Source organism: Cnephaeus nilssonii (assembly GCF_951640355.1).
Source record: "Cnephaeus nilssonii genome assembly, chromosome: 13".
Classification (NCBI taxonomy): Eukaryota; Metazoa; Chordata; class Mammalia; order Chiroptera; family Vespertilionidae; genus Cnephaeus; species Cnephaeus nilssonii.
Genome location: NC_137084.1, coordinates 46506605 through 46531395, shown reverse-complemented (window position 1 = coordinate 46531395; position 24791 = coordinate 46506605). Strand labels below are relative to the sequence as shown.

The 24791-nt window shown below is 41.2% G+C and overlaps 1 protein-coding gene across 3 annotated transcripts in view; it reads left to right on the top strand.

Annotated features, from left to right (window-relative positions):
• The window catches only part of PAK1 (p21 (RAC1) activated kinase 1), a 123912-nt gene that overhangs the window by 98858 nt on the left and 263 nt on the right, over positions 1 to 24791 (top strand). For all 3 annotated transcript variants that reach the window (XM_079788626.1, XM_079788624.1, XM_079788625.1), the window contains exons 7-14: positions 1835 to 2009; positions 4416 to 4479; positions 8628 to 8676; positions 11320 to 11432; positions 14794 to 14911; positions 19672 to 19771; positions 20754 to 20950; positions 21566 to 21703. In XM_079788626.1, coding sequence (XP_079644752.1) covers positions 1835 to 2009; positions 4416 to 4479; positions 8628 to 8676; positions 11320 to 11432; positions 14794 to 14911; positions 19672 to 19771; positions 20754 to 20950; positions 21566 to 21703 — 954 coding nt within the window. The remainder of the gene's footprint in view (positions 1 to 1834; positions 2010 to 4415; positions 4480 to 8627; positions 8677 to 11319; positions 11433 to 14793; positions 14912 to 19671; positions 19772 to 20753; positions 20951 to 21565; positions 21704 to 24791) is intronic.

Here is a 24791-nt window from a genome sequence, read left to right as displayed (position 1 = left end):
TTCTAAATCCAGGCTGCTTTCCACCATAGCACAGTGGCCTTTTTGTGTGTGCAGGTCTGTGCTGAGAGCCAGACAAGGAGACTATTAGAGAAGGAAAAGGCAGGGTTTGTACCCTCAGTGAGCTTTTAAAATTCAGAGAACCAAACAAGAAGGACAAGGCATGCCCAGCCGGTGTGGCTCAGTGAGTGTCGACCCATGAACCAGTCAGGGCATATGTCCTGGTTGCAGGCTCGATCCCCAGTGTGGGGCATGTGGAGTTAGCTGATCAATTAATCTCATCATTGCTGTTTTTTTCTCTCTCTCCCTCTATTTGAAAAAAAAAAAAAAATGACAGAGCGTGGAAGTACAGGCCTGAGGTGCTAGGGATATCCTTTGTCTATAGGTAGAAGATAGAAAATGAAGAAGTCATTACGCTAGAAGTCAGGAAAGAAGCTCTAGTCTCTGGTCTCAGTGTCTTTACTTAAGTTCTCTCCCATTTGCACCTATTAAAGTCCTGTCTGTCCTTCAAGATCCAGCTGAAGAATCCCATTTAGTATTTATTCATGAAACATGTATCTAAATGCATGCTTTTTGTTAGGAACTGCTTAGATACAGGAACTCAGGGATGAATGACACATTCACTGTCTTCAGAGAGCTTATAGACTAGCCAAAATATAGTTGTGATATTTTTATGAAAAAAATCTGATAAATGCCTAAAGTGATCTTCTGGGAAAGAGAGTATAAATTATCTAATCCTCAATAGTATATAGTTTGCTCATTTTTAAAAATATATATATTTTATTGATTTTTTACCGAGAGGAAGGGAGAGGGATAGAGAGCCAGAAACATCAATGAAAGAGAAACATCGATCAGCTGCCTCCTGCACACCTCCCACCGGGGATGTGCCCGCAACCAAGGTACATGCCCTTGACCAGAATCGAACCTGGGACCCCCCAGTCCGCAGGCCAATGCTCTATCCACTGAGCCAAACAGGTTAGGGCAGTTTGCTCATTTTTAAATGACATATAACATTTTCACAAGATTTAATTCACAAGAAGATGGGGCAACATTTTGTACAGCCAGGCAAAGAGTGGATTCTCAGTAAATGAATAGGAAATATAATAGAATTAGCAAAATTTTAAAAGCTCAGTATCTGTTGGGTATGATTTTAATAATTTCACGTGTTAATTAATTTATTCCTACAACAACCCTATAAAATAGGTATCATTAGTATCACCATTGATAATGAGGAAACTGAAGCACAGAGAAGCTAAGTAACCTGCCCAAGGTCATACATATGGTAAAAGTAAGAGTTGGGATTTAAGCCCAGGCAGTCAGATTCTCGAGTCTGTGGTCTACATGACTACATCCTACTGCTTCTTCAGCAAAGAACAATTGTAGTTCCTTCTCTGCAAGCGTTCAGGATTTAAAGAGGGAGCAGCTCAAAAGAGATAATGTTGTATCGTATTAGTGCAAAATGCTCTGCAAATACAAGATATTCATTTCAGCTTGGGAAAGAATAGAATTTTGAGATGAAGGGGATCCCCATTCCATGATAGAATTTCCTTTAAATCATTTCTGTTGAGAGTTGTCTAACCTGTATTGAATATCTTCATGGTTCAGACCCTCACTAACCCTTGCCGTGTATACTGAGAGCAAGGAAGGCCATTCCAACCACAGAGGATGGGCCTGGCGCAGAGGAGGAGGAGGGACATAGACTTTGACCTGGGAGAACGAATGAGTTTGCTGGGATTTGTTTTTCTGTGGATGTTCTAACGCACATTTACGAGAGGCTCCTGAGCTTCCCTATGCTAACAGAGGCTGGCCTTGTCAAATTCTTATACCAACAATGCAGGTCTACACACGGTCTGTGATCGAACCACTTCCTGTTACTCCAACACGGGATGTGGCTACATCTCCCATTTCACCTACGGAGAGTAACACCACTCCTCCAGATGCTCTGACCCGGAATACTGAGAAGCAGAAGAAGAAGCCTAAAATGTCTGATGAAGAGATCTTGGAGAAATTACGTAAGCACTTTGTAGCTTTCTGAACCTTCCTCTGCTATATGATTGGTTGAGCACAAAGACAGAATTTTGTTGCTATCAAGATCTCTGTCCTAGGCTTGCTTTATGTGGCTGGCTAGCTGTGCTTGATATCTTAGCCACAAACTGTGCTTCTCTTCACCCTACCCTTGTTCCCACCTCCTCCGAGTCACTAGCTCTGATTGGATGCCACATTAAGATGGGAATGTGATGAGAGAGAATGCGGATAGCTCACTTCAGGATCTAGGTATCTCTCACCCTTAGGCATGGGTTATATACTAGTACCGTGGTCGGCAAACTGCGGCTTGCGAGCCACATGAGGCTCTTTGGCTCCTTGAGTGTGGCTCTTCCACAAAATACCACAGCCTGGGCGAGTCTATTTTGAAGAAGTGGCGTTAGAAGAAGTTTAAGTTTAAAAAATTTGGCTCTCAAAAGGAATTTCAATCGTTGTACTGTTGATATTTGGCTCTGTTGACTAATGAGTTTGCCGACCTCTGTACTAGTAGATGATAAATAGCTTTTATCTAGTGAATAGTCTATAATGTTGTATTGACAAAGGCTTGATGCCTTGTCTACATGTGGTGGGAAAGAGTGCTGTGATTGATTTTTAAAATTAATTATTTGTATGTTTGTCATTGACCCTAGGAGAAGACAGATCTGCCATCTTGGTTGTAGGAAAAGAGGGAAGGGAAAGTAACATTTTGTGAGCTTGTACTATGTACCAAATGGCAAGCAAGGTATTTTCTTGATTTTTTTAAAAAATGTATCCCTGCCCTGGCTGGTTTGGCTCAGTGGATAGAGCGTCGGCCTGGAGACTGAAGGGTCCCAGGTTCGGTTCCGGTCAAGGGCATGTACCTTGGTTGCAGGCACATCCCCAGTAGGAGGGTGTGCAGGAGGCAGCTGATCCATGCTTCTCTTTCATCGATGTTTCCGGCTCTCTGTCCCTCTCCCTTCCTCTCTGTAAAAAATCAATAAAATATATTTTAAAAAAATGTATCCCTCATATTAGCCTTGTGAAGGCAGACATTATAATCCTCATTTTTTTTTTTGCAGTTCAGGGATGCTCAGGGATGCTAAACATCTTGCCCAAAATTATACAACCAGAAAAGGACAGGGCTGGGGTTAGAACATGACTTATGTTCCTATAGTTAGAGCATGCTGCCTCTGGCTCTCAGGGGCTGGGGATCGAACCTGTAACCGAAGTATGTGCCCTTGACCAGGAATTGAACCCGTGATGCTTTGGTGCTTGGCTGATGCTCTAACCACTGAACCACCGGCCAGGACTTGTTCGACTTAAAAAAAAATTCACTCTCTTAAAGGTTGCCCAGAGCCCTTACAAACTGATGAAATAAGAAAAGCTACTTACACAGTCATCTATTTGTTCCTATATGTAGTCTTTTTTCTTTGAACCAGGTTTAAAAAAATATATCTAGAACATAGAATTATGGGAAGCAGACTGCCATCTTAGTTAAGGACACAGGATTGAAGCCCCAGCCTTGCTTGGTTCTAGGGCAATTTCCTGCTGTTCTCTGGGCCGCCTCTTTCTTATCTTTTAAATAGGGATGTTACTACCTGTCTCATTTGCAAGTCTCATTTGCAATTTGAGATAATGTATATGAAAAGTACCAAGTCTTAGTAATTGGTATTAGTGGAAAGCACTTTGGACTGGGAGACGGAAAACCAAACTCCTAATCTTAGCCCTGACACCAGGGTGCTATGTGACCTTGGGAGGAAGTATCTTCCCTTCTGTGGGCCTCAGTTTCACCATCTCTGGAATACAAATTGTAAAACTCAGTGACCTCTCTCGTACCTCTTTCTTGGCACTTGATGTACTTCCTTCTGTGACCCCTTCTCAACTTTCCCTCCCTAATTCTTATCTACCCTGTAAAAATCAGTCCACATATCACTCCTATCTGAAGCCTTTCCAGTCTGTATTTTGTACCTCTTTCTGTACCCCTTTGCCGTCTAGCACAATGATTATTATTTTTTCATGGGACTTTATGCTTGTCTGTCTCCTCCAGGAAATTGAGCTTCTTGAGAGCAGAGACGGTCTTAATTGTCTCGTCTATCTTTTTATTCCTAGCACTCAACATAGAGCTTGGCACATAGCAAGCATATTAAATGAGTAAATGTTTATTGAATGAATTAATTAAAAATTAATAAGTGGCTGTTAGGAATTTAGAAATGGAAAGATTACTATGAATAAAAGGGTAAGGAGATGAAACTTTTGGGTGGAACTTACGGGGGAAAGCTTAGGCCCTCCAGAGTATGGTTTTTGGGTATTGGAGGTACCTTTGCCAACTCCAGGGTTTGGAGAAACATGGGGCCTGTTTCGTATCTTGATCTGAGAAAAAAAAAAAATGATTCCTGGTCTCTGTTTTTTTTTCAAAGGAAGCATAGTGAGTGTGGGCGATCCTAAGAAGAAATATACACGGTTTGAGAAGATTGGACAAGGGTTAGTAGGGGCATTTTCTTTCCCTAGAAAAGTGACTTAAAATTGTGTGTACTGGTGTATGTGATTTTGCTTTTATTTTGCCTCTCAGAAACCTTGTTCTTCTTTCTCCACTTCACCCCTCACCCATCTGAAGGTGTTATGTTAGGCTGATTTCGGGTTTGGCAGGATTATGCTTAAAAGGAGAGATGTGCCATTAGCCAGCCATGTTGCTAAAAATACCCCTGCAGTGAGAATTGGAAAACCATTTATTTTCTTAGTATAAAACATGCTTCCCAAATAACAGCTCTGCGTTTTCAGACTAATCCTGTTTACCTGGTGCTCAGCTCTACCAGCACAGTGTGAACTGAGAGACTCAATTGCAGACCCTTCTGCTAGTGTAGCAGGACCTGTTTTTCTAGGTGGACAGTCTTCTCCTCTCTGGTTCCTTCTCTGCATCTTGTATGCTGCCCTGTGTACTGAACTCAGCAAATCTTAATTGAGTCCTGTTCTGTACTAGGCAGTGGGAATACAGCTATGCGTCAGACATGATCTTTGCTTTCAAAGACCTCATGTCTACAGGAGATAGTCAAACAAAGAATTACAATACATTTGACCCTTGGACAACACAGGTTTGAGCTGCACGGGTCCATTTATATACAAGTTTTTCAATAAATACTGCAAATGTATTTTCTCTTTCTTATGATTTTCTTTTTTTTTAAAAGTATATCTATAGATTTCAGAGAAGAAGAGAGAGGGAGAGAGAGATAGAAGCATCAACGATGAGAGAATATCATTGATCGGCTGCCTCCTGCATGCCCCACACTGGGGATTGAGCCCGCAACCCAGGCATATGCCCTGCCCAGGTCTTCCTGGTTCATAGGTTGATGCTCAACCACTGAGCCATGGGGGCCGGGCTGCTTTTCTTAACATTTTACTTTCTCTAGCTTACTTTATTGTAAGAATACAGTATATAACACATCTAACGGGCAAAATATGTGTTAACTGACTATGTTATTAGTAAGGCTTCCGGTCAGCAGTAGGCTTTTAGTAGTTAAGATTTTGGGGAGTCAGAAGTTGTACATAGATTTTTGACTACGCAGGAGGTCAGTGCCCCTGTGTTGTTCAAGGGTCAGCTATATACTGTGATTTCTTAAAAAGCATTTGGCCATTATTTTTGAGCAAAAGAAGCCAGACATAAAAGAACAAAACCTCTATGATTTTATTTATGTAAATACTAGAGGCCCAGTGCATGATTTAATCATGCACCTGGTGTACCAGCTGGCTGTCTGTCCGCTGGTGCCCTAGGCCTTCCGAAAGCCTCCCGCGCGGCGGAGGCTTTCGAAAGGCCTTGCGCCGGCGCAGACAGACAGACAGCTCCCCCGCTTTGGCTTTTGATCGCGGGGGAGCCGGCTGTGTGTCTGTCCGCCGGTGCCCCAGGCCTTCCGAAAGCCTCCAGCTCCGCGGAGGCTTTCGGAAGGCCTTGCGCCGGCGCAGACAGACAGACAGCTCCCCCGCTTTGGCTTTTGATCGCGGGGGAGCCGGCTGGCTGGCTGTCCGCCGGTGCCCCAGGCCTTCCGAAAGCCTCCAGCTCCGCGGAGGCTTTCGGAAGGCCTTGCGCCGGCGCAGACAGACAGACAGCTCCCCCGCTTTGGCTTTTGATCGCGGGGGAGCCGGCTGGCTGTCTGTCCGCCGGTGCACCAGGCCTTCCGAAAGCCTCCGGGGCAGCCATGACACAGACGCTGAGCTCGCGGTGCCACTGGCCAGCGTCCTGCTGGCCCAATCAGCTACCCCGGCCACCCTGAGTCCCGCCCCCTGCGCCTCCTGCTGGCCCAATCCTAGCGGAGTGATGGTAATTTACATATTACCATTTTATTATGTAGGATAAGTTCAAGAACAGGCAAAACTAATATATGCTAATATAGAAGCTAGAGAAATTGTTGCATCTGAGAGGGGAATGCTGACTGGGAAGGGGCATGAAGGAACCTGCAGGGGTGATGTTAGTGGTTGCACACATGTCTACCTATTGAAAAGTCAGCAAGTTGTTCACTTAAGATTTTTGCAAATTACTTTAGGTAAGTTATATCTCTATATGAAAAAGAAAAATAATGAGATTTTTTATAGACCTACAGAAATAGCTAAAGTTAAAAAGAAACAATGAAAAAATTACCTGGCTTATGGAAAGCTCTCATCTCAGTGTTAGTTGAATGAAAGCATTGTTGCTAATGAAGTCATTGAAATTTTCTGTTTTAGTTTTTTCCTTATGATTCCAAACCCTCCTGGAAATAAAATAAAGTATTGTGTAATATACTGATGTTTTAATTATACAGCATTCTACAGCTTACATCAGTTATTTGCATCTATTGTTTAATCCTTAAAACAACCCTGGACTTGAGTGAATCTCATTTTTTTTCCTGATGGAGTGCTTTTTCTACCAGACATGCTTTCGTGAGTCTGAACTCAATGAAAGGTAGTTAACATACTGAGAAGAAAGTAAGAGTAATCTGGCATGGCATTTCCTGTAGCTAATTACATTGAGGTACTGAGAATGTAGCAGAAAGGTACACAGGCAAGTGTGGGCAAGTCAGGTCCCATCTCTGGACTTCAGTTTCTTCAGCCATAAATTTAAGGGAGAGCAATTGTAGATTCTGTGCCTTTCACATCCTGAATTTATGATTTTTAAAAAAAATTCAGATGTGTGAAGCCCATAAATAGGCAACATCTACAAAATGTGCTTTCCTTGCTTATTGATAGGTTTGTTAGTGTAAGGGAGGAATGAAATATTTATTAATCACCTGTGCTGATGATTTCACATTCCATGATTTTTTAAAAAAAATGCCACATAAGTATGATGAATTAGTGCTAATTATAATTTTTGCTTGTTCTTCCCTTTAAGACCTGAAGATTTTTTTTTTTGCCCCAGAATTCATATCTAAACATATGTCTATTCAAGGTAGAAATAATCAAGTACTAACCAGTGGGTCTGATTCGTTTCCTAGACTCCTGTAATCATAGAGATGTCCATCCCCAAGGCCTTTGAAGAATGGTGCATCTGGTGGGATGGGGGAGGATGGGCACAGGAAGTGAGACACCAGCTTTATGAAAGAAGATGGCTAGAGGCAGGATGATGAGTCAACGGGAAATAACTGCCAATGCAGATAATCCAATCCTTATTTGATAGCCCTTATATAAATGATCACATTTTTTTTGTTATGTAACTAGGGTCTCAACCAAAGAGTGGTGGCTAGGAAGCTGGTGACCATAATTTCTAGCTGTAAGGCAAACTTACAAGTGACTTTTCTCCCTGAATTGTCCTGACTTCCCTGTGAAGCATAATCTCAGGGCTTGCTAGAATGCTTTTTTTTTTTTTTTTGCAATACATGGAATTAAATATCTTCAAATTACATTTTATATATATGACATATGATATGTAAAGTTACAAATATTTCTGCACATCATGACCTACAAATATACAGGGTTTGTGGTTATAGGCATAAAATTAGTTTTTTAGTTATTTAGAGTGGACATGATTACTTTCCTAGCATTATTCCTAGTATTTCTCTCCCTCCCACTCTCTTTTCTCTTTGTGTGTGTGTGTGTGTGTGTGTGTGTGTGTGTGTGTGTGTGTGCGCGCGCGCGCGCATATATATGCATATGTATGTATAGTGAGGGTACCTTGGGGCTGGAGTAGAAATATCAGATTTTCTGGGAGCATATGTATTTAAAAAGCATATTTAATATTTTATGTTTGAAAAGAATGAAAAATACAAACCTGTTTTATAATACAAACTGCAAAATGAAATTCACATATCCTCTTGAGAGCATAAATAAATAATTGATTTAAATTCTCGTATACACCCTTATACTCTTACCTTCACTTTGCAAATGAGGAAAGTGAAGAGAATAACTTGCTCAGGATGGCATAGCTAGTAGATACGAGGTAGACGTTCCAGACTGGAACTCAGATATTTTGTCCACTGGAGCCTGTATTCTCTTTGCTACTCCATACTGCCCCTTAAATATGAGAAGGTGGGGGTGGGCAGTGGGGGATTATTTTTGCTGCTGTTATAAACCCTTGTATTGCCAGATTGTGTGTAGATCTGCATTTGACAAGTATCACCTCACTTAATACCTATGTTTTTTCCCCCCTCTCTCCCCGACCTGTTGTTCAGTGCTTCAGGCACTGTGTACACAGCAATGGATGTGGCCACAGGACAGGAGGTGAGTGTCTACAACCAACTATTGTTCCTTCAGCTCTACTGTTTTTTTCTTCATTTTGGTTAAATTTTAACCCTTCTTAGCTCGATAGGGACACTATGTGAAAGATTCAGTGCTTCCAAAGCACCGAGACATTACCCTCGTATCTAAATGGCTTTCCAGTGGTTGCGAAGCGGAAGATCTGGCTGGACAGAGGATGGCGGATCTCCTTGTCCTCCCAGCCCCTCAAACCTCTCCTGAAGGCCCTCGATACAATGGCTTTATCCCCTTCCCCCCCAAATCATATACAAATGTAAGAGACCATATTTTCCATTGTGTACCCATAAAAGACTTACAGTGCCAACAGGAACCTGTGTTGAAATAATGGTGAGGAAGGAAGGGTGGTATCCTTGTGTCAATTTTAAATATGGTGAAGTGGAGGTAGAGATCTGGAAAAGAGGGGGATATACCCATTCTAAAAGTCCCTTTGATATAGGGAACAGGGAGTTGAAATAACTTGTAGGGTTGTATAGTTCGCAAGGACTAGGTTAGAAACTTTTGATTCCAAAACTTAAAGCTGTGCTCTCCAGGCTGCAAGGCCACTGTAGAGCTCAGGTTAGGCACGAGGGCTCCTTGTCATGTTTCTGGCCTCTTGGGCCTTACCGCCCTTAATGGGAGGCTGGCTCGTGGTGGGCAGTTCCTGAAAGGCTGGAGGCTGCATGTATGAGAAGCTACCCACAGGAAACAGAAACTTGACTTCCCTCTGTGCCTGCCTTGTGGTTATAAAACTGTGAATGGAAGTCCATTAGGGTGGCTAATGAGTGTGGTCAGGAAGGCCTTGCTTCCTGCCCAGGGAGTCTAAATCTCCAGGCTTCGGGAGTCAGTGCTTACTAGGGGCTTCCCCGGGGGACGAGCAGAGCTCTTGTCTGTCACCCATAGGAAGACTGTATGTTAGTGCTGGGAAGACTTCCAGGGACAGATTGAACTATTATTTTTCAAGCCTATTTTTTTTTTAGAGGGAATGTGTGTAACAGAATAGACTGGGAGAGGCTTTGGAGTCATATGGCCCTGTGGGCACTGATGATGACTTTAGGCAATTTTCTCGTAAATGTTAAATCTCAATTTCCTTACCTGCAAATGCAGATAATGGTTTTTACTTACAGGGTTGTTGTTAGGTTTTCCTGGCATGATGTAAGCAGAGCACCTAACATCCGGGCCTGGTACATAGTAGGCATTCAATGAATAGTAGTGGTGGGAGGGTGGTTGGGTTTTGCTATTGTTCCTTGTTGATGTTGTCATTCCTGCCGCTCTGTGCCAGGTACTTATCAAATGCATTTATCATTGTTGCCTTACTTTATCATTTAAATTTCTTTTTGAATATGAGTAACACCTTGGCCACTACCTCATTTAGTCCTCAAACCAATCCTGTGAGGAAGGGAACCAGGGTTGGTATTATTATCCTCAGTGCGTTGATGAAGAGACTGAGGCTTAGAGAACTTGTGATTGGTCAAGATCAGTAAGTGCAGACTCAGCCCTGGAGCTTACGTCCTCAGAGTTCAAGTCCAATTCCTTTTCTGTAATAGGAGTGCTGTCTGCTGGCCCGAAGAGGAGGGATCTGATTAGGTGTGAAGGGCATGTAGCTATAGTTAGTCAGTAGCTATTACAAAGGATCCCCGAGGTCCTGCCACTGCCTCTATGTTATCTTCTGTCCGCCTCTGTTCTTCCTTTCTGCTGCCAGCAGTGACTTCTGTGAGGTTCAAGAATACTGTTCCATCCTTCAAGATGCCCTGAGGGAATTCCAAAGGCACTCTATGGCTCCAAATCTTAACATATGTTACAAGAGCTTACTATACGTAATGTAAGATGTCTTTAGGTCAACGTGTTGCCCTTTAGACACATGTTTGCAATTCACATATCCCTCTCAAACACAATTCCTTTATCTGTCAAAAGGGGTCAGTAGTAATGCTGAATTTGGTATTTCTGAGGATTAAATGAAATAAACTTGAGAATACCTTAGATAGTACCTGACACAGAAAAGATGGATACAAAGGTGCCTTGGAAACTAACCTATATTTGTATTACCTGGAAACTGATATATTTCTATAGACAAGAAGCCTATCAAGATGTTTTTTTATACACAAGTAGTATAGGGATTTTATCCTCTTTTTCTCTTCTCTCTTCACCTGGTCCACTCTGACTTGTCTTTCCACACCAAGTTTAAAAAGCCATCTTCCCCTCTCTGAAGTCTCTACATTACCAAACATGTTTCTATAGCACTTTGTATGGACTTTTGTTATAGCACACCTCTTTTATACTGTGATTTTTAGAAGTATTTTTTTAATAAAACTATTTTATTTAGTAGCAAGGTTGATCCTCAAACTGGTGTATATCAGAATCTCCTGGAGGGTTTATTAAAATACAGAATTTCTAGGACTGGCTAGAACCTGAAAATTTTCCATTTTCAACAAGTTTCCAGATGTTGATCCTGCTGGTCTAGGGACCTCATATTGAGTACCACTGGGCTATGTTAATAAATTGTGAATTCTTCAAGGGTAAGACCATATCTTATTCATCTCTGTCTGCTTAGTGTTTAAGGCCTGGTACTTAGTAGATGCTCAGTAAGTACTGAGTGACTCTAATAGCATATCGAATGTACTCTGATTTCAGGTGGCCATTAAGCAGATGAACCTTCAGCAGCAGCCGAAGAAAGAGCTGATTATTAATGAGATCCTGGTCATGAGGGAAAATAAGAACCCAAATATTGTGAACTACTTGGACAGGTATGGACAGGTCCTGTCAGAGAGAGGGCCTTTGGGACTGATGGATGGTGGAGTTGTTAAAGGAGAAGGCAACGCCTCCATTGAAGAATCTTCTATGATGCTTAGCTCTGTGCCTCCGACCCTGCATACTGCTGACACCTCTGCTTGCTGCACAATCTCCTGGGTTAGGCTGAACCCTACCACCCTATAGCTCCTAACAGCACTGTTTGTTCTGCCTCAGGGAAGCCCTTCAGCCCTTCGGCCTGGGTCAGACCTTTAGGCTTTTAAATCATTCCGTATCTCAAATCTTTCCTCATCATGTTCACCCTCCTGAATAAGTTCTAGCTTGTCTGGTATTCTCACAAAACGTGACACTCAGTATTTTTATTTCTGATTTGACCAGAATGGAGAGAGTGGGACTTCTCCTTTGTTCTAAATGCAACACAAGCTAGTGATTACATTCATTATTTTGTGTGTGTGTGTGGTTTTTTTTAAGGAGGCATGTTTCATTGTTAACCCCTAGTAAGTTGGAGTCAATTAAAATCTCTGATCTTTTTTGTTTTGTTTTACATGACCATGCCTTAAACTGGTAATGTAGAACTTCTTAGTTGTCTTCATTAAATCCCATTTTGATTTTTTTCAGCCTGTTGTTTCAGTTCATCAGAATTCTGTTCTTCAACATAATAATGGTGGTTGTAGCTAGCGTTTGTGTTATGCTTTACTTGTGAGGTAGGATTTATTACCTAAGAAACTAAGGTTCATAGAAGTTAACAACTAGTTCAAGACCAGTACATCAGTAAGTAGCAGATGAGGGTTTTGTATTTGAATATCCCTAGCACCATGTCATGTTCTTTCCTCCCACATATGAAAAAAGAAAATGAGCTTCTTGCCTGGATTTCAGAGACAGCACAGGTGGAGGTGCTATTGGACTGTCTTGGACTTTAATTCCTTTACTCTTTATACCATTGCATTGCCAACTGATTTCATTTCTGCCAGATTTCTTGTTTTGCATACAAAACATCAGTAAGCTTCAGTTTCTGTAAAGAGGAAAGGAGTTGGACTTTGACCTTCCCAGCATATGATGTTGGTAGCTGTAGAGAACAAAGCTTTCTCCTTTTGGGGGATGATTGTCTATGATGTGGGTCATGACTGGCTCTGAAGAACCTTCTGAAAGTTATTACCTTCCCATCTCTTTTAAGAACCTATTACACAGAGAATGTAGCTTGGACACACTACTGAGGGCTATAAGTATACCAGATTTATTTCTATAAGGGGCTCAGGATAAGGAAAAATGAAAACTGTCCAATAAGGATATGGCCTATCCCATAAGATAGTGAGTTCCTCATCACTGGAGGTGCTAAACAATAAAATGCATGACAATATTGTTGGAGAAATTTCTGTTCTGGCAATTGGATTAGAAAATTTATAAATGAATCAATCAAGCCTTTGCTGGTGTATCCAGAGGCTTACACTGTGGAATCAGAATAAATAAAGCTCAGTCCCTGCCTTCAAATAGCTTCTAGTTGGCTGAGGAAAAAAAGGCACGTGGGAGCACCTGTTGGAGGACAGAAGTGAGTAGCCTTCACCTGAGCACTCAGTGGGGTTATTGCAATGGAGATTCTGTGATTTTTGTGAGTTGTCCCAGAGGAGAACTTCTCCACATACTTGTTCTCCAGATATGTGATGCTCTGAGGCTTTATCTAAAGATGTGATTTTTGAAGGTACCTTGGTGCAGTGTGTAGCTACAGAGTGTTTAACACAACATGAATCTGGATGCCCATTGTTTTACATCTGTGCCCAGGTATATGAACTCTGCTTTGCATGTGTCTGGAGATAGTCTCTTGGCCCCTCAAACTTCTCCCTCCAATTAGTCCAAGTTGACAGATGTCTTTTTGATGTGCTGGGTGAGAGGCCATAAATGTGCATTGTTTTATTAGGGAGGAAATAGGTTCATGTCCCTGGAGGGCTTTTTACCCAGTTCTGAATTCTCTTTCGGTTCAAGTCACTACAGTCTTCTCTCAAAAGAGATTGTTGAGGAAAGATTTAATTTGTCATATTTATTCTTTATGCAAATTAAAAAACTACAAGACTTTAAATTATAAATAATATTAAGGAAGGAGTACTAGATTCATAGTCAAGAGAATAAGATTCAGATCTTAGCCTTTGCTTGAGACCTTTTCCTCCCCCTTCTCCCCCGACCCCTAACAGTGTCCCCATCTGCCCAGTAGCAGGATGAAGATAAGGTGACATACCATACAGCTCAAGACAATCCAATCTAGCTTCTTTGTCTGAAGCTAGCAGAGAGTCTGTAGGGCTCTGGGCCAGCCTTGTTTTTATTTGTCTTACTCTATAGCTGAGGATGTTAACCAGACTGGCTAAGTGATCTTTTCATCAGTGAAATTATGGGTTCTAACTCATGTCAAAATCATAATCTCTTTAGGGATACAGTACGAAGTGGCAGCCCTTGGCTTACCAGAAGAGGCTTTGGCCCTGAAGCCCTTACTGGACTCATTCCATTCCTGGAATCAGAGACACTCAAAATAGAGATCATTGCCAGAGTAATGACTGTGTGTATAATACTTTACAGCTTTTAAATGGCTTTTATAGCCTTCTTTTTTTTATTTAAATATTTACAGTTATCTTTTATTTTACCAACTAGAGGCCCGGTGCACAAAATTTCGAGCACAGGTAGGGTCACTAGGCCTGGCTGGCGATCAGGGCCAATCTGTGGGGTGACGGGCAGGGCTTGGGGCCTGCGGGCTGGGGGAAGCTCCTGCGTTGAATGTCTGCCCCATGGTAGTCAGTGGGCGTCATAGCGACCGGTCGTTCCACCAGTTGTTCTGCCATTCGGTCTATTTGCACATTAGGCTTTTATTATATAGGATTGATTTCTTCAGTAAATATTGGCACCTACTGTGCTGGATTCTGGGAGAGAGTCTTGAACAGGACCCGGTATTTGGTCTCATGGAAGAACCCTCAAGGAGGTTGAGTGACTCCCTGTATTGGTAACATGGACTCCAAATCCTGTCTTTGTTAAATGGTGGGGTGCTCTCTGCTGTAGTGCTTCTAGAGGTGTGGGAATTGTGTCAAATTTTAGGAGGCATTGCTTTGTGTTGTGACGAAATATAATTTTATATTTCATATCTTCAACCTAGTGATCTGTCCTTTGGGGCTTCACAGAATAGTCTGCTTTGTTTTCTCTGGTTGAATTCCTAAGAGCTATCAAGTTAGTAATTCTGTCCCCCAGATTCTGCTTTCTCCCAGAAAGCAGACTCTTCCAGAGCTGATGGAAATGCAGGTTCGCTCTGTGTATGTGCTGAGCCTTTGAAATCCAGTTCTATGGCTCAGTGTACTCTGTTCCTTCTTACCCTTTATCCTACAGTTACCTCGTGGGAGATGAGCTGTGGGTTGTCATGGAATACTTGGCTGGAGGCTCTTTGACAGATGTGGTGACGGAAACCTGCATGGATGAAGGCCAGATTGCAGCTGTTTGCCGTGAGGTAAGGCCAGTGGCCAAACCAGCCTTGAGCAGGATGTGGCCTCCATACCCATGTCTGTCAATGTTCGACATCTGGTGGGATCTCAGCCTGGGCACTGTGCAGGTGGGAGAAATGAGATGGGAAGTCAGACTCTCCCATCATTCTTTTATTATGCCTGTTTTGAAATTTCTATCACCATGATTTTTTTTCTTTAAAGATAACTTTATTCCGATTATAAAATTACTAGAGGCCCGATGCACGAAAATCGTGCAAGAGTAGCCCTCGCAGCCCCGCTGCCCCAACCCCCCACTGGTCATTCTGGAAGGTCATTCCGTGTCTGGTCTAATTAGCATATTAGCTCCATATTATATAGGATATACCCATTATAGAAAAATTAAAAAGTACCAAAATATATATCAAGTCACTCATAATTTCATCCCTTAAAGATAACTGCTATAAACACTTTGTAATATTTTCCTCTGTCTCTTTTATATGGGTATCTATTTTTAATCATATTTTTATTTTGCTTTCCTGCTTTCCTCATGTGCTATGGGTTTCCTGTGAAGCAGATAAGAAGGTGGTGACAGAGGAATTGCTCTTTTAGACAGAGTCATCAGGGAACGCTTTGCATATAGGTTTGAATAAAGATCTGAATGATAGGAAAAAGTAAGCCAAGCTAAAAATCCAGGGTAAAATATTTCCAGGCAAAGGAAATAGAAAAGCATAAATAGGTATTCTCCTTTCTCCTCTTTGCTATTAATTGTCTGAGGTCTATAATGTGCTGGAGTAAGAAGTGGGAGAAAACTCATAAAGGCTCCATGAGCAGCACTCAGAGGATAGCCACATTTTCATTAGAGCAAGAAGATGAAGGGAATATTCAGAGAAGCTGAGGATATCGGATGTTTTGCTGATATGAGACTGGAACTTTTCAGTATCCCAGAGAAAAGTTTGGGAATTGGGGAAAGGGAAAGTAGAAGAGTACATTAGGTTCAGAGTTTTATGGGTATGTGTCCAATAGTATGATTGAGGTTTGATGATGTAACACCTGGAGGCATACAGATGAATTTATGTAGTTTTATATTTAATAAGAAACAAAAGCATGTGAAATCAGTACTGTCCTAGAAAATATGATCACCTTTGTTTTAGAAACCGTGTGATCTAGAACAAGTACAATAGGATTAATACCAGCTTGCGATTCTTAGATCTGACTTCTTTTCTGTACCACGGATGCAGTGTTTCAACTTTTTCCCATTATCTCTGCCCTCACCCCAAAGAGCCTTTGAAGATATTTTTTCTCTAATCCCATTGCCCCCATGAAATTTTAATATCATAGATACATTGTAGTGAATATCTGTTTATGTACTGTGACCCTTTGGAAACCACAAACCATTGTAATGTCTAAGATGTTTTTCACTGGTTGAAAATACATGCATGATACATGCATGTGTACTCAAGGAAATAATTTGCCTCAAATTATTTATCTTTAAAATGGAAATGCACAGCGTATATACCTTAGGGGTGCCATATGGATCAAAAGGCACTTGGAAGAATTTTTAAATTGCAAAAATAGATGGCATTACTGTTTCATTGAGTTCTAATAGAGATCATCCCACTTTTTAAAAAATATTTAGTGAGATATAATTCACCCATATATGGTCCTGACTTATGATGGATCACCTATGATATTTTGACTTTATGATGGTGCAAAAGCAATATACATTTAGTAGAAACAATACTTTGGATTTTGGATTTTGGATTTTGATCCACTCAATCAAGGTATATACTTTTATTGTTTTTAGTATATTGAGTTGTACAACCGTCACCATAAACAAGTTTATCACCCCAAAAAGAAACTCCATACCTGTTAGCAGTCACTTTCCACTCACCCCACTTCTATAGATTTGCTTGTTTTGGATTTCATGTAAATGCAGTCATGTAGTATTTGCTTATTTGTGACTGGCTTCTTTCACTTAGCATAATGGTTTGAAGGTTCATCCATATTATAGAACATAGCAGTACTTTATTCCTTTTAATAGCAAATCAGATTCCATTTATTTATCTATTCATCAGTTGATGGACATTTTGGGTCATTTCCACTTTTTGGCTATTATGAATAATGCTATGAACATTCATGTATACATTTTTGTTTGGATGTATTTTTTATTATTTTTAATCCTCACACAATGTTAAGTTTTTCATTGATATGAGAGAGAGAGAGAGAGAGAGAGAGAGAGAGAGAGAGAGAGAGAGAGACACATCAGTTGCCTCCTGTACATGCCCAGACTGGGGATTGAACCCACAAAACCTGGGTATGTGACCTGACACTTCAACCAGCTAAGCCACACGGGCCAGGGCTGGATGTATGTTTTAATTTCTCTTGGATATATGCCTAGGAGTAGAACTTCTAGGCTTAACATTTTGAGGAATGGCCACACTGTTTTCCAAAGTGGCTGTACCATTTTACATTTCTCTTAGCAGTGCATGAGGGTTCCGGTTTCTTGAAATCATTCTTTTTGATCATAATTTTTGACATTCAGAGGCCAGGGTTTTCAGCCTCCTAAGGAAAACAACTATTACTTTCATAGGGAATAGTCACTTCTGGATATTGGTTTGTTTTTAATTTAGCCATTAATATGCTTTTTAAAATAAAATATTAATTTGAGAACATTTAAATATCATTTTCAAATTGGTTTATATCTTTACTAGAGGCCTGATGCACGAAATTCATGCAAGAGTAGGCCTTCCTTCCTCCGGCTGCTGGCACCCGGGACCTGGGCTTCCCTCGCAACCCTGGCTTTGTCCAGAAGGACATCCAGTCTAATTAGCATATTATGCTTTTATGATTATAGATGATTATAGACTAGAGGCCCGGTGCATGAAATTCGTGCACTGGGGGGGGGAGGTGTCCCTGCACCCTCTCCAATCTGGGACTCCTCGGGGGATGTCCAACTGCTGATTTAGGCCCCATCCCTGTTTAGGCCCACAGGGATCGGGCCTAAACCGGCAGTCGGACATCCCTCTCACAATCCAGGACTGCTGGCTCCTAACCACTCACCTGCCTGCCTGCCTGATTGTCCCTAACCGTTTCTGCCTGCTAGCCTGATTGACGCCTAACTGCTCCCCTGCTGGCCTGATTGCCCCCAACTGCCCTCCCCTGCAGGTCTGGTCGCCCCCAACTGCCCTCCCCTACTGTCCATCTTGTGACAATGTGGGGGCAGCCATCTTGTGACAACGTGGGGGCAGCTATCTTGTGACGATGTGGGGCGGCCATCTTGTGAGGGTGTGAGGGTCAATTTGCATATTACCTCTTTATTATATAGGATGGTTTTTAATTTGATAGAAGCTTCTAAAATTTTAGCTTTGGGTTCTGGACTTCACTTAGAAGATTTAGTTGCATTTTACAGATGGGAAAACAGTAGCCCAGAGAGTAAGTGATTTATCTAGAATGATTTTGTCCATCAGGAGTGGCAGAACCAGGCACTTTCATTCTGCCTGCTAAGTATAGGTGTTTTCTAAGGTTTTTTTCTTTCTCTTCTTATCTTCTATAACATTTGCCAGTTCCAACCATTTCTATAACTTAAAAAAAAATCTCCTCTTCACATACAACTCATAAATATTTATCTCAAGTCTAGACCTCTGTATAGAACTTAAGACTCTTATGTTTAGTTGCTTACTGGACTTCATCTATAAATATTTATAGGTATATAAAACTTAGCATACCCCACACAAAATAAATTATCTCCAAAATAAGATTACTCTCCTAACTTTACTGCTTCTAATATCAGTTCCAGATGCCTGGTTTCCCAAATATGACTTATTTGTCACTTTCCTCCAGTTTTATCATTACAAAATTCTTTCCATTCTTCCTCAGTAGTTTTTCTTTTGGGTCTCAGGTTCTTTGCCAAGTATTTAATGCTTTTTAAAAACTCCAAAATAAAGTATATTGGAGGAACTCAAGTATTGAAAGAAAACTGTTACATGGTATATTATAGTAAGGTATAATAAATAAGGTATAATCTATAATAATAAAAGCATAATATGCTAATTAGACCAGACAGCCAAACAACCTTCCGGACATCATTCTGGATGTCCTTTCCAACAAAGCTGCGGCGGCAGGGGCCGAGGCAGAAGTGGTTAAGGGCAATCAGGCAGGCAGGCGAGCAGTTAGGGACAATCAGGCAGGCAGGCGAGCAGTTAGGGACAATCAGGCAGGCAGGCAGAGTGGTTAGGGGCAATCAGGCAGGCAGGTGAGCAGTTAGGGGCAATCAGGCAGGCAGGCAGAGTGGTTAGGGGCAATCAGGCAGGCAGAGTGGTTAGGGGTGATCAGGCAGGCAGGCAGAGTGGTTAGGGGTGATTAGGCAGGCAGGCAGAGTGGTTAGGGGTGATCAGGCAGGCAAGCAGTTAGGAGCCAGCGGTCCAGGATTGTGAGAGGGATGTCCAATTGCCGGTTTAGGCCCGGTCAGTTGGACATCCCCCAAGGGGTCCCGGATTGTGAGAGGGTGCAGGCTGGACTGAGGGACCCTCCCCCCAACCCCATGCACAAATTTCGTGCACCGGGCCTCTAGTAAAGGTATAAGGCAGCATGGGATGTTAAAAGAATGCTTAACTGGGAGACAGAAGACTAGAGTCTAGACCTATCTATGCCGCTCATTTGGAGCAAGTCCTTTTACTTGTTGGGGCCTCACTTTATCGTAGAATTAGGAAGTTGGATTAGTTGATTTTCTGTAAGTCTTCGTATTATATGTCCTTTCTTTCTCCCTCTGCTCACACCACTTCAATAGTGCCTGCAAGCTTTGGAGTTTCTGCATTCCAACCAGGTCATTCACAGAGATATCAAGAGTGACAACATCCTGTTGGGAATGGATGGCTCTGTCAAGCTAAGTGAGTAGGAGTGATAATGCTTCTCTTTCCTGTGGGATCCCGTCTCCTGTGGGACAGTATTCATATAATAATAGCTAGAGAACTCACTGAAGAGCATTTCCTGGGATATGCAGGATCTTTATATGACTACTATATAGGGTGTCATTTTTATTCATTCATTTATACATTTAGCCAAAAAAATGTACCGAATGCCCCCTATGTGCTAGGTCTTCTGATGGACACGAAGGACGCTTTTGCCTGTCTTCAAATAGTTCTCAATCTACATGAAATACATAATTACAAAAATGAGTTTAGTGTAATTTTTGTCATTCAGTCATCCATTCAGCAAACTTTTATTATATGTCTGTTATATTCCACACCCTCTTGGAATAAAAAAATGAGTGAGAAGACAGTTCTTCCTATCAAAGGCCTCGTAATTTAAATAAACATATAATTGCAATGTAATCCAAATGAACTTCAGGCAGAATAAAAGTGTAAGGACCAATAGTCCAGACAAACAGGTTGTGTCATAGGTGGATGGGAAGACTGTTCTCAGTCTCTGTTCTGGTCACAGGGTGAGGAACTGATAAAAGTGGGGCCATGCCTCATTGTAAGTGAATAGAGTTTCAGTCTGAGACTCATGCCCAGGAAGTAAAGCAAGGACCTACTTGCTGGATTTTGGGATATGGAATTGTTTTCAAGAAGAAAGAAGAATTAGAGCAAGTAATCGAGGCCAAATGGGCACCTTGGACTTTAATGTCTAGTCCTTTTGGCTTGAGGATGGATAAAAGGCCAGGGGTGATATTTGTTATGTTGCTCCTACTTCTCTTTAAGGTTGAACAGGGGACAGGCTAGGGGCTGGGCATGAAAGTGGCAATTATGTGACTCCAGCTTTCGAGAGATGGGGAGTGAGGCAGAGATTGACACCCAGGGGTAGGCATGTAGTCAATACTCACAAAAGAGAACCCCAAATACAATTCCTTTCCTTATTTTCTTTTTCTAGCTGATTTTGGATTCTGTGCCCAGATCACCCCGGAGCAGAGCAAACGGAGCACCATGGTGGGAACCCCATACTGGATGGCACCAGAGGTTGTGACGCGGAAAGCCTATGGGCCCAAGGTTGATATCTGGTCCCTGGGCATCATGGCCATCGAAATGATTGAAGGGGAGCCCCCATACCTCAATGAAAACCCTCTGAGAGTAAGTGTTGCTAGCCCCATTATAAGATTTTGGGTTGTTGTCTTTAGTCCCAGGAAGTGGGACTCCGGCTATTCTCAATGGCTTTCAACCTAGATCTCTCTTTTCTGGATAAAACCAGCCACTGTTGAATTTAAAGTATAAATGCTCAAGGAAAAGGGATATTAGTAGTCACTCATTAATTTACTACAGTACTCAACAATTGAGCTCCTATCATGAGCAAGGAACCGTTCTAATATTAGAAAACAAATTAATATATAGTAACAGAGGTAAGTGCTGTGAAAAAAAGCAGAGTAAGCCCTGGCCAGTGTGGCTCGGTTGGAGTATTGTCCTGTGCACCAAAAAAGGTGGCGGGTTAGATTCCTAGTCAGGGCACATACCCAGGTTGTAGGTATGTGCGTGCAGGAGGCAGCTGATCAATGTTTCACTGGCTTGCACGTGGTCACATGGCTTTTTAATGTTAAATTTGACCCTTGGTCATATTCTTTCCAGTACACCGAAGCTGCCTCTTTGTGTCCTAGAAGCATAAAGCAGCTGACCATATGTCTAGAGGGCATGTCTGGGACCAAGTGAGAACCTCATTTGGAACCTAAGGTGATTTTCCACTTGTGTTGTCAGGCCTTGTACCTCATTGCCACCAACGGGACCCCAGAGCTTCAGAACCCAGAGAAGCTGTCATCTATCTTCCGAGACTTTCTGAACCGCTGTCTTGAGATGGATGTGGAGAAGAGGGGTTCAGCTAAAGAGCTGTTACAGGTAACTGGTCTATGCAGGGAAGCCCCTGATTTTTGGAAACCAAGCCTGTTTTGCTTCATTTTTGTGTGTGAGGTACGGGTTTCTATAGAACCTGGCTTCTCTCTTACCACTTTTGCACTCAGCCTACATATATTCCCAGTTCCCTAACCTTCTTCATCCTGGGCTTCTGCTCCTGTCATTCCCTTAGGCTCTTCTTCAGCCTGTTAAAACTCTACATTCTCCCAGGCTCAGCTGAAAAATCTACTATCTGAGCTCCTATTGAACTTTGCTTGTATCTTTCTTTAGCACTTGTTTTGTTCTGCCTGATTTAGTCTAGCAGAGTTTGAGTCTTTGGTAGATGCTCTTTAATGTGCAAATATTACAGAAGTTATATTTTACTCAAAAAATGCATTTTCAGTAAAGGGTATCAGAGGACATAAATTTGGGGGATGGTTAGAGTGCACCTTTTCAAGTCTTCCCTGTTTCTTCAGTTGAAACCCTCTCAGATGGTGGCAGTGATATTCTGCCAGACTTGGCGAAGCCTAAAGTCGGGGGTTTACCATGTCTTTTATACTACCACCTGCTTAATTCTGAATAGACAGCCTAATTGTTTCACATGGTTGCAAAAACTATCTTTAGCGGCCACATTATTTGTATGCAACATTTATGTTTCAGGTGCAATTTCCTATTGCTAGTATATTTTACTACATTGCCTATGGTGATTTAATAATAAGTATCACATAACTTTGTAACAGTGAGTAATCTGTAGGCATGCACAGTCAGTCATTTTTTGAGTTAGGACCAAGAGCAACTAAGCAGGGCAGGGCAGAGCAGGATCTACCACACTGCCCTGCATTAAAGTTAGGTAATGAACATTTCTGTTTTCCCCACTAGATTACAACCTCCATTTTATTAATCTCTGGGTCTCCTCTTCCACTGAACCAAACCAGTCAGGGCTTCTGGGTCTCCTCTTATAACTAGGACCTAGTTCAGAATAGGTATTTAGAAAAAAATTTGTTAAATTGAATGGAATTGCTTAAATTGAAATGTTACCCTCTGGAACATACTTAGCATTTCTTTGTAATTGGGGTTACTGGTTACAGAGCATTGGTCAATTAGATATGAAATCTGGGTTCTGCCAAGTGTAATCCAATAGTCTCTAGAATCTTTTGGGACTAAAAACCCCTTATAACAGGCAGTACAAATAGGATCCCTTTGCCTTTCATATGAGGTTTTTTTTCTGGAAACCATAGGCATTGGGAAATGTGCAAATACTATGTTAAGCCTGTGATGGAAGATATTGTTAATTAGGTACCAAATTGTAGTTATTGAAAGATTAGTGCCCTCTAGAGTTTTCCCGATATAATAATGTAACTAATAATAAATGCAGGATTTTGAACCTTTACCACACTCTAGGCACTAAGAACTTTATATATTTTCCATTTATGCTTTATAACAACCCTGAGAGTTATAGCTTCTGTTATTACCAAGTTTACACGTGAAAAAAAATGAGAATTCAAGCATTTAGTAGCTTTTTTATGATTGCATAACTGATAAGCGCGGAATCCAGCATTTCAACCTATGTTTATTAGGCGCTCAAGTTTGTGTGCTCTTGGCCACTGCTCTTTTGGCTCGAAGAGTGTGACCACTGGAAGGGCCTTAGGGTTTATCTTTGTTCACTACAGAGAGAAGGAAACTGAAGCCTCCCAGGTGGGTAGTTGATCATACTGCTTTCTCAGCTCAGAGGCTTATAGAACATGTGATCTGAGACATGGCTCTTTAACTTGTTACTGTACATTGTAAATATTTAAAACCACGACTCTCGAAATCTTAAAGAATGAAAGATTCACATCTATTTCTCCTGTGCAGACACATCTGTGAACAGAAGTACATAGGATCTTATGTTGGAATTCATATCTGCATGATTTAGCCAGATCTTTTATTCCTTTCATAATAATTGTAACTTCTTGTTCTCAGTATCTCTTTATGTCCTATCTCTGTCCAAAAGGAAGTTGAAGCAACTTGTTAGAAATGAATCTATATATATTGTCTCTGTGTGTGTCTGTACACATATACAACATGATTAAAAAGGGACTTATAAGGATGGCATAAAAAATCAAATATGCAAATAAATTGAGTTAAATTGTTTTGTTTAAACATCAAATTTGGTTCCTAGTTTCCTGGTAGTCAGGACAGAAAATGAAATGTGATAGTCCCTATATTCTTATCAATTGAAGAAATATCCCCTATTCTCAAGGCACAAAACTTTTTTACTATTAAATGTAAGGAAAATTATTTTTAGTTAAGAGACTGGATTATGTAAAGAATTGTTTTTCATAACAATTTTATTGAAAATGTACATTCAGTTTTCATATGGTGTTTTCTCCAAAAAGTCTTTAATAGTTGGGGATATGGCCCCGAGTACAGTCCAATGAAAGTGATTTGGGTTAGGACCAAGCTATTGATCAAGTCCTTACTGGATTAATTAGCCTTACTGGATTCAAGGATAGCACAACAAATTATGAGACCAATGCTCCTGAAATGCAGTATTTCAGTATATCATTGAGTCATGTTTAGTCAATACCTTCCCACAGAGGCAATTTTTGTTCTGATTATCACCATAGTTTAGTCTTACCTAATATAATATAAACTCCTTTGTATCTGGCTTCTTTCATTCAACATAATGTTTGTGGGCTTCATCTCATTGTCAGTGTACCAGTTATTTTTTTTCTGTGTAGTATTTTATTTCTGTGTAATTTTCTGTGTAGTATTTTATGACTATTATTCATCCTTCCATTCTCTTGAACATTTGGGTTCTTTTTAGTTATGACTATTAGAAGTAAAGCTGTGATGAACATCCTTACATCTGTCTTTTGATGGATACACAAACTCCTCTTGGAAATATCCCTAGGAGTGGAATTGCTGGGATATAGGATAGATTGTGTTTAGTTGAAAGTAGATACTGCCAAACAGTTTTCCAAAATGGTTTGTTATCCTTTAAAGATGTCCTTCAATTTGGGGATAATCTGAAGCTCTCCAGGTAGCATCTTTGTGCAAACATGGATGCCCTTAACATCTTGTAATGGTTGCTGAGGAAGAATGGTAAACA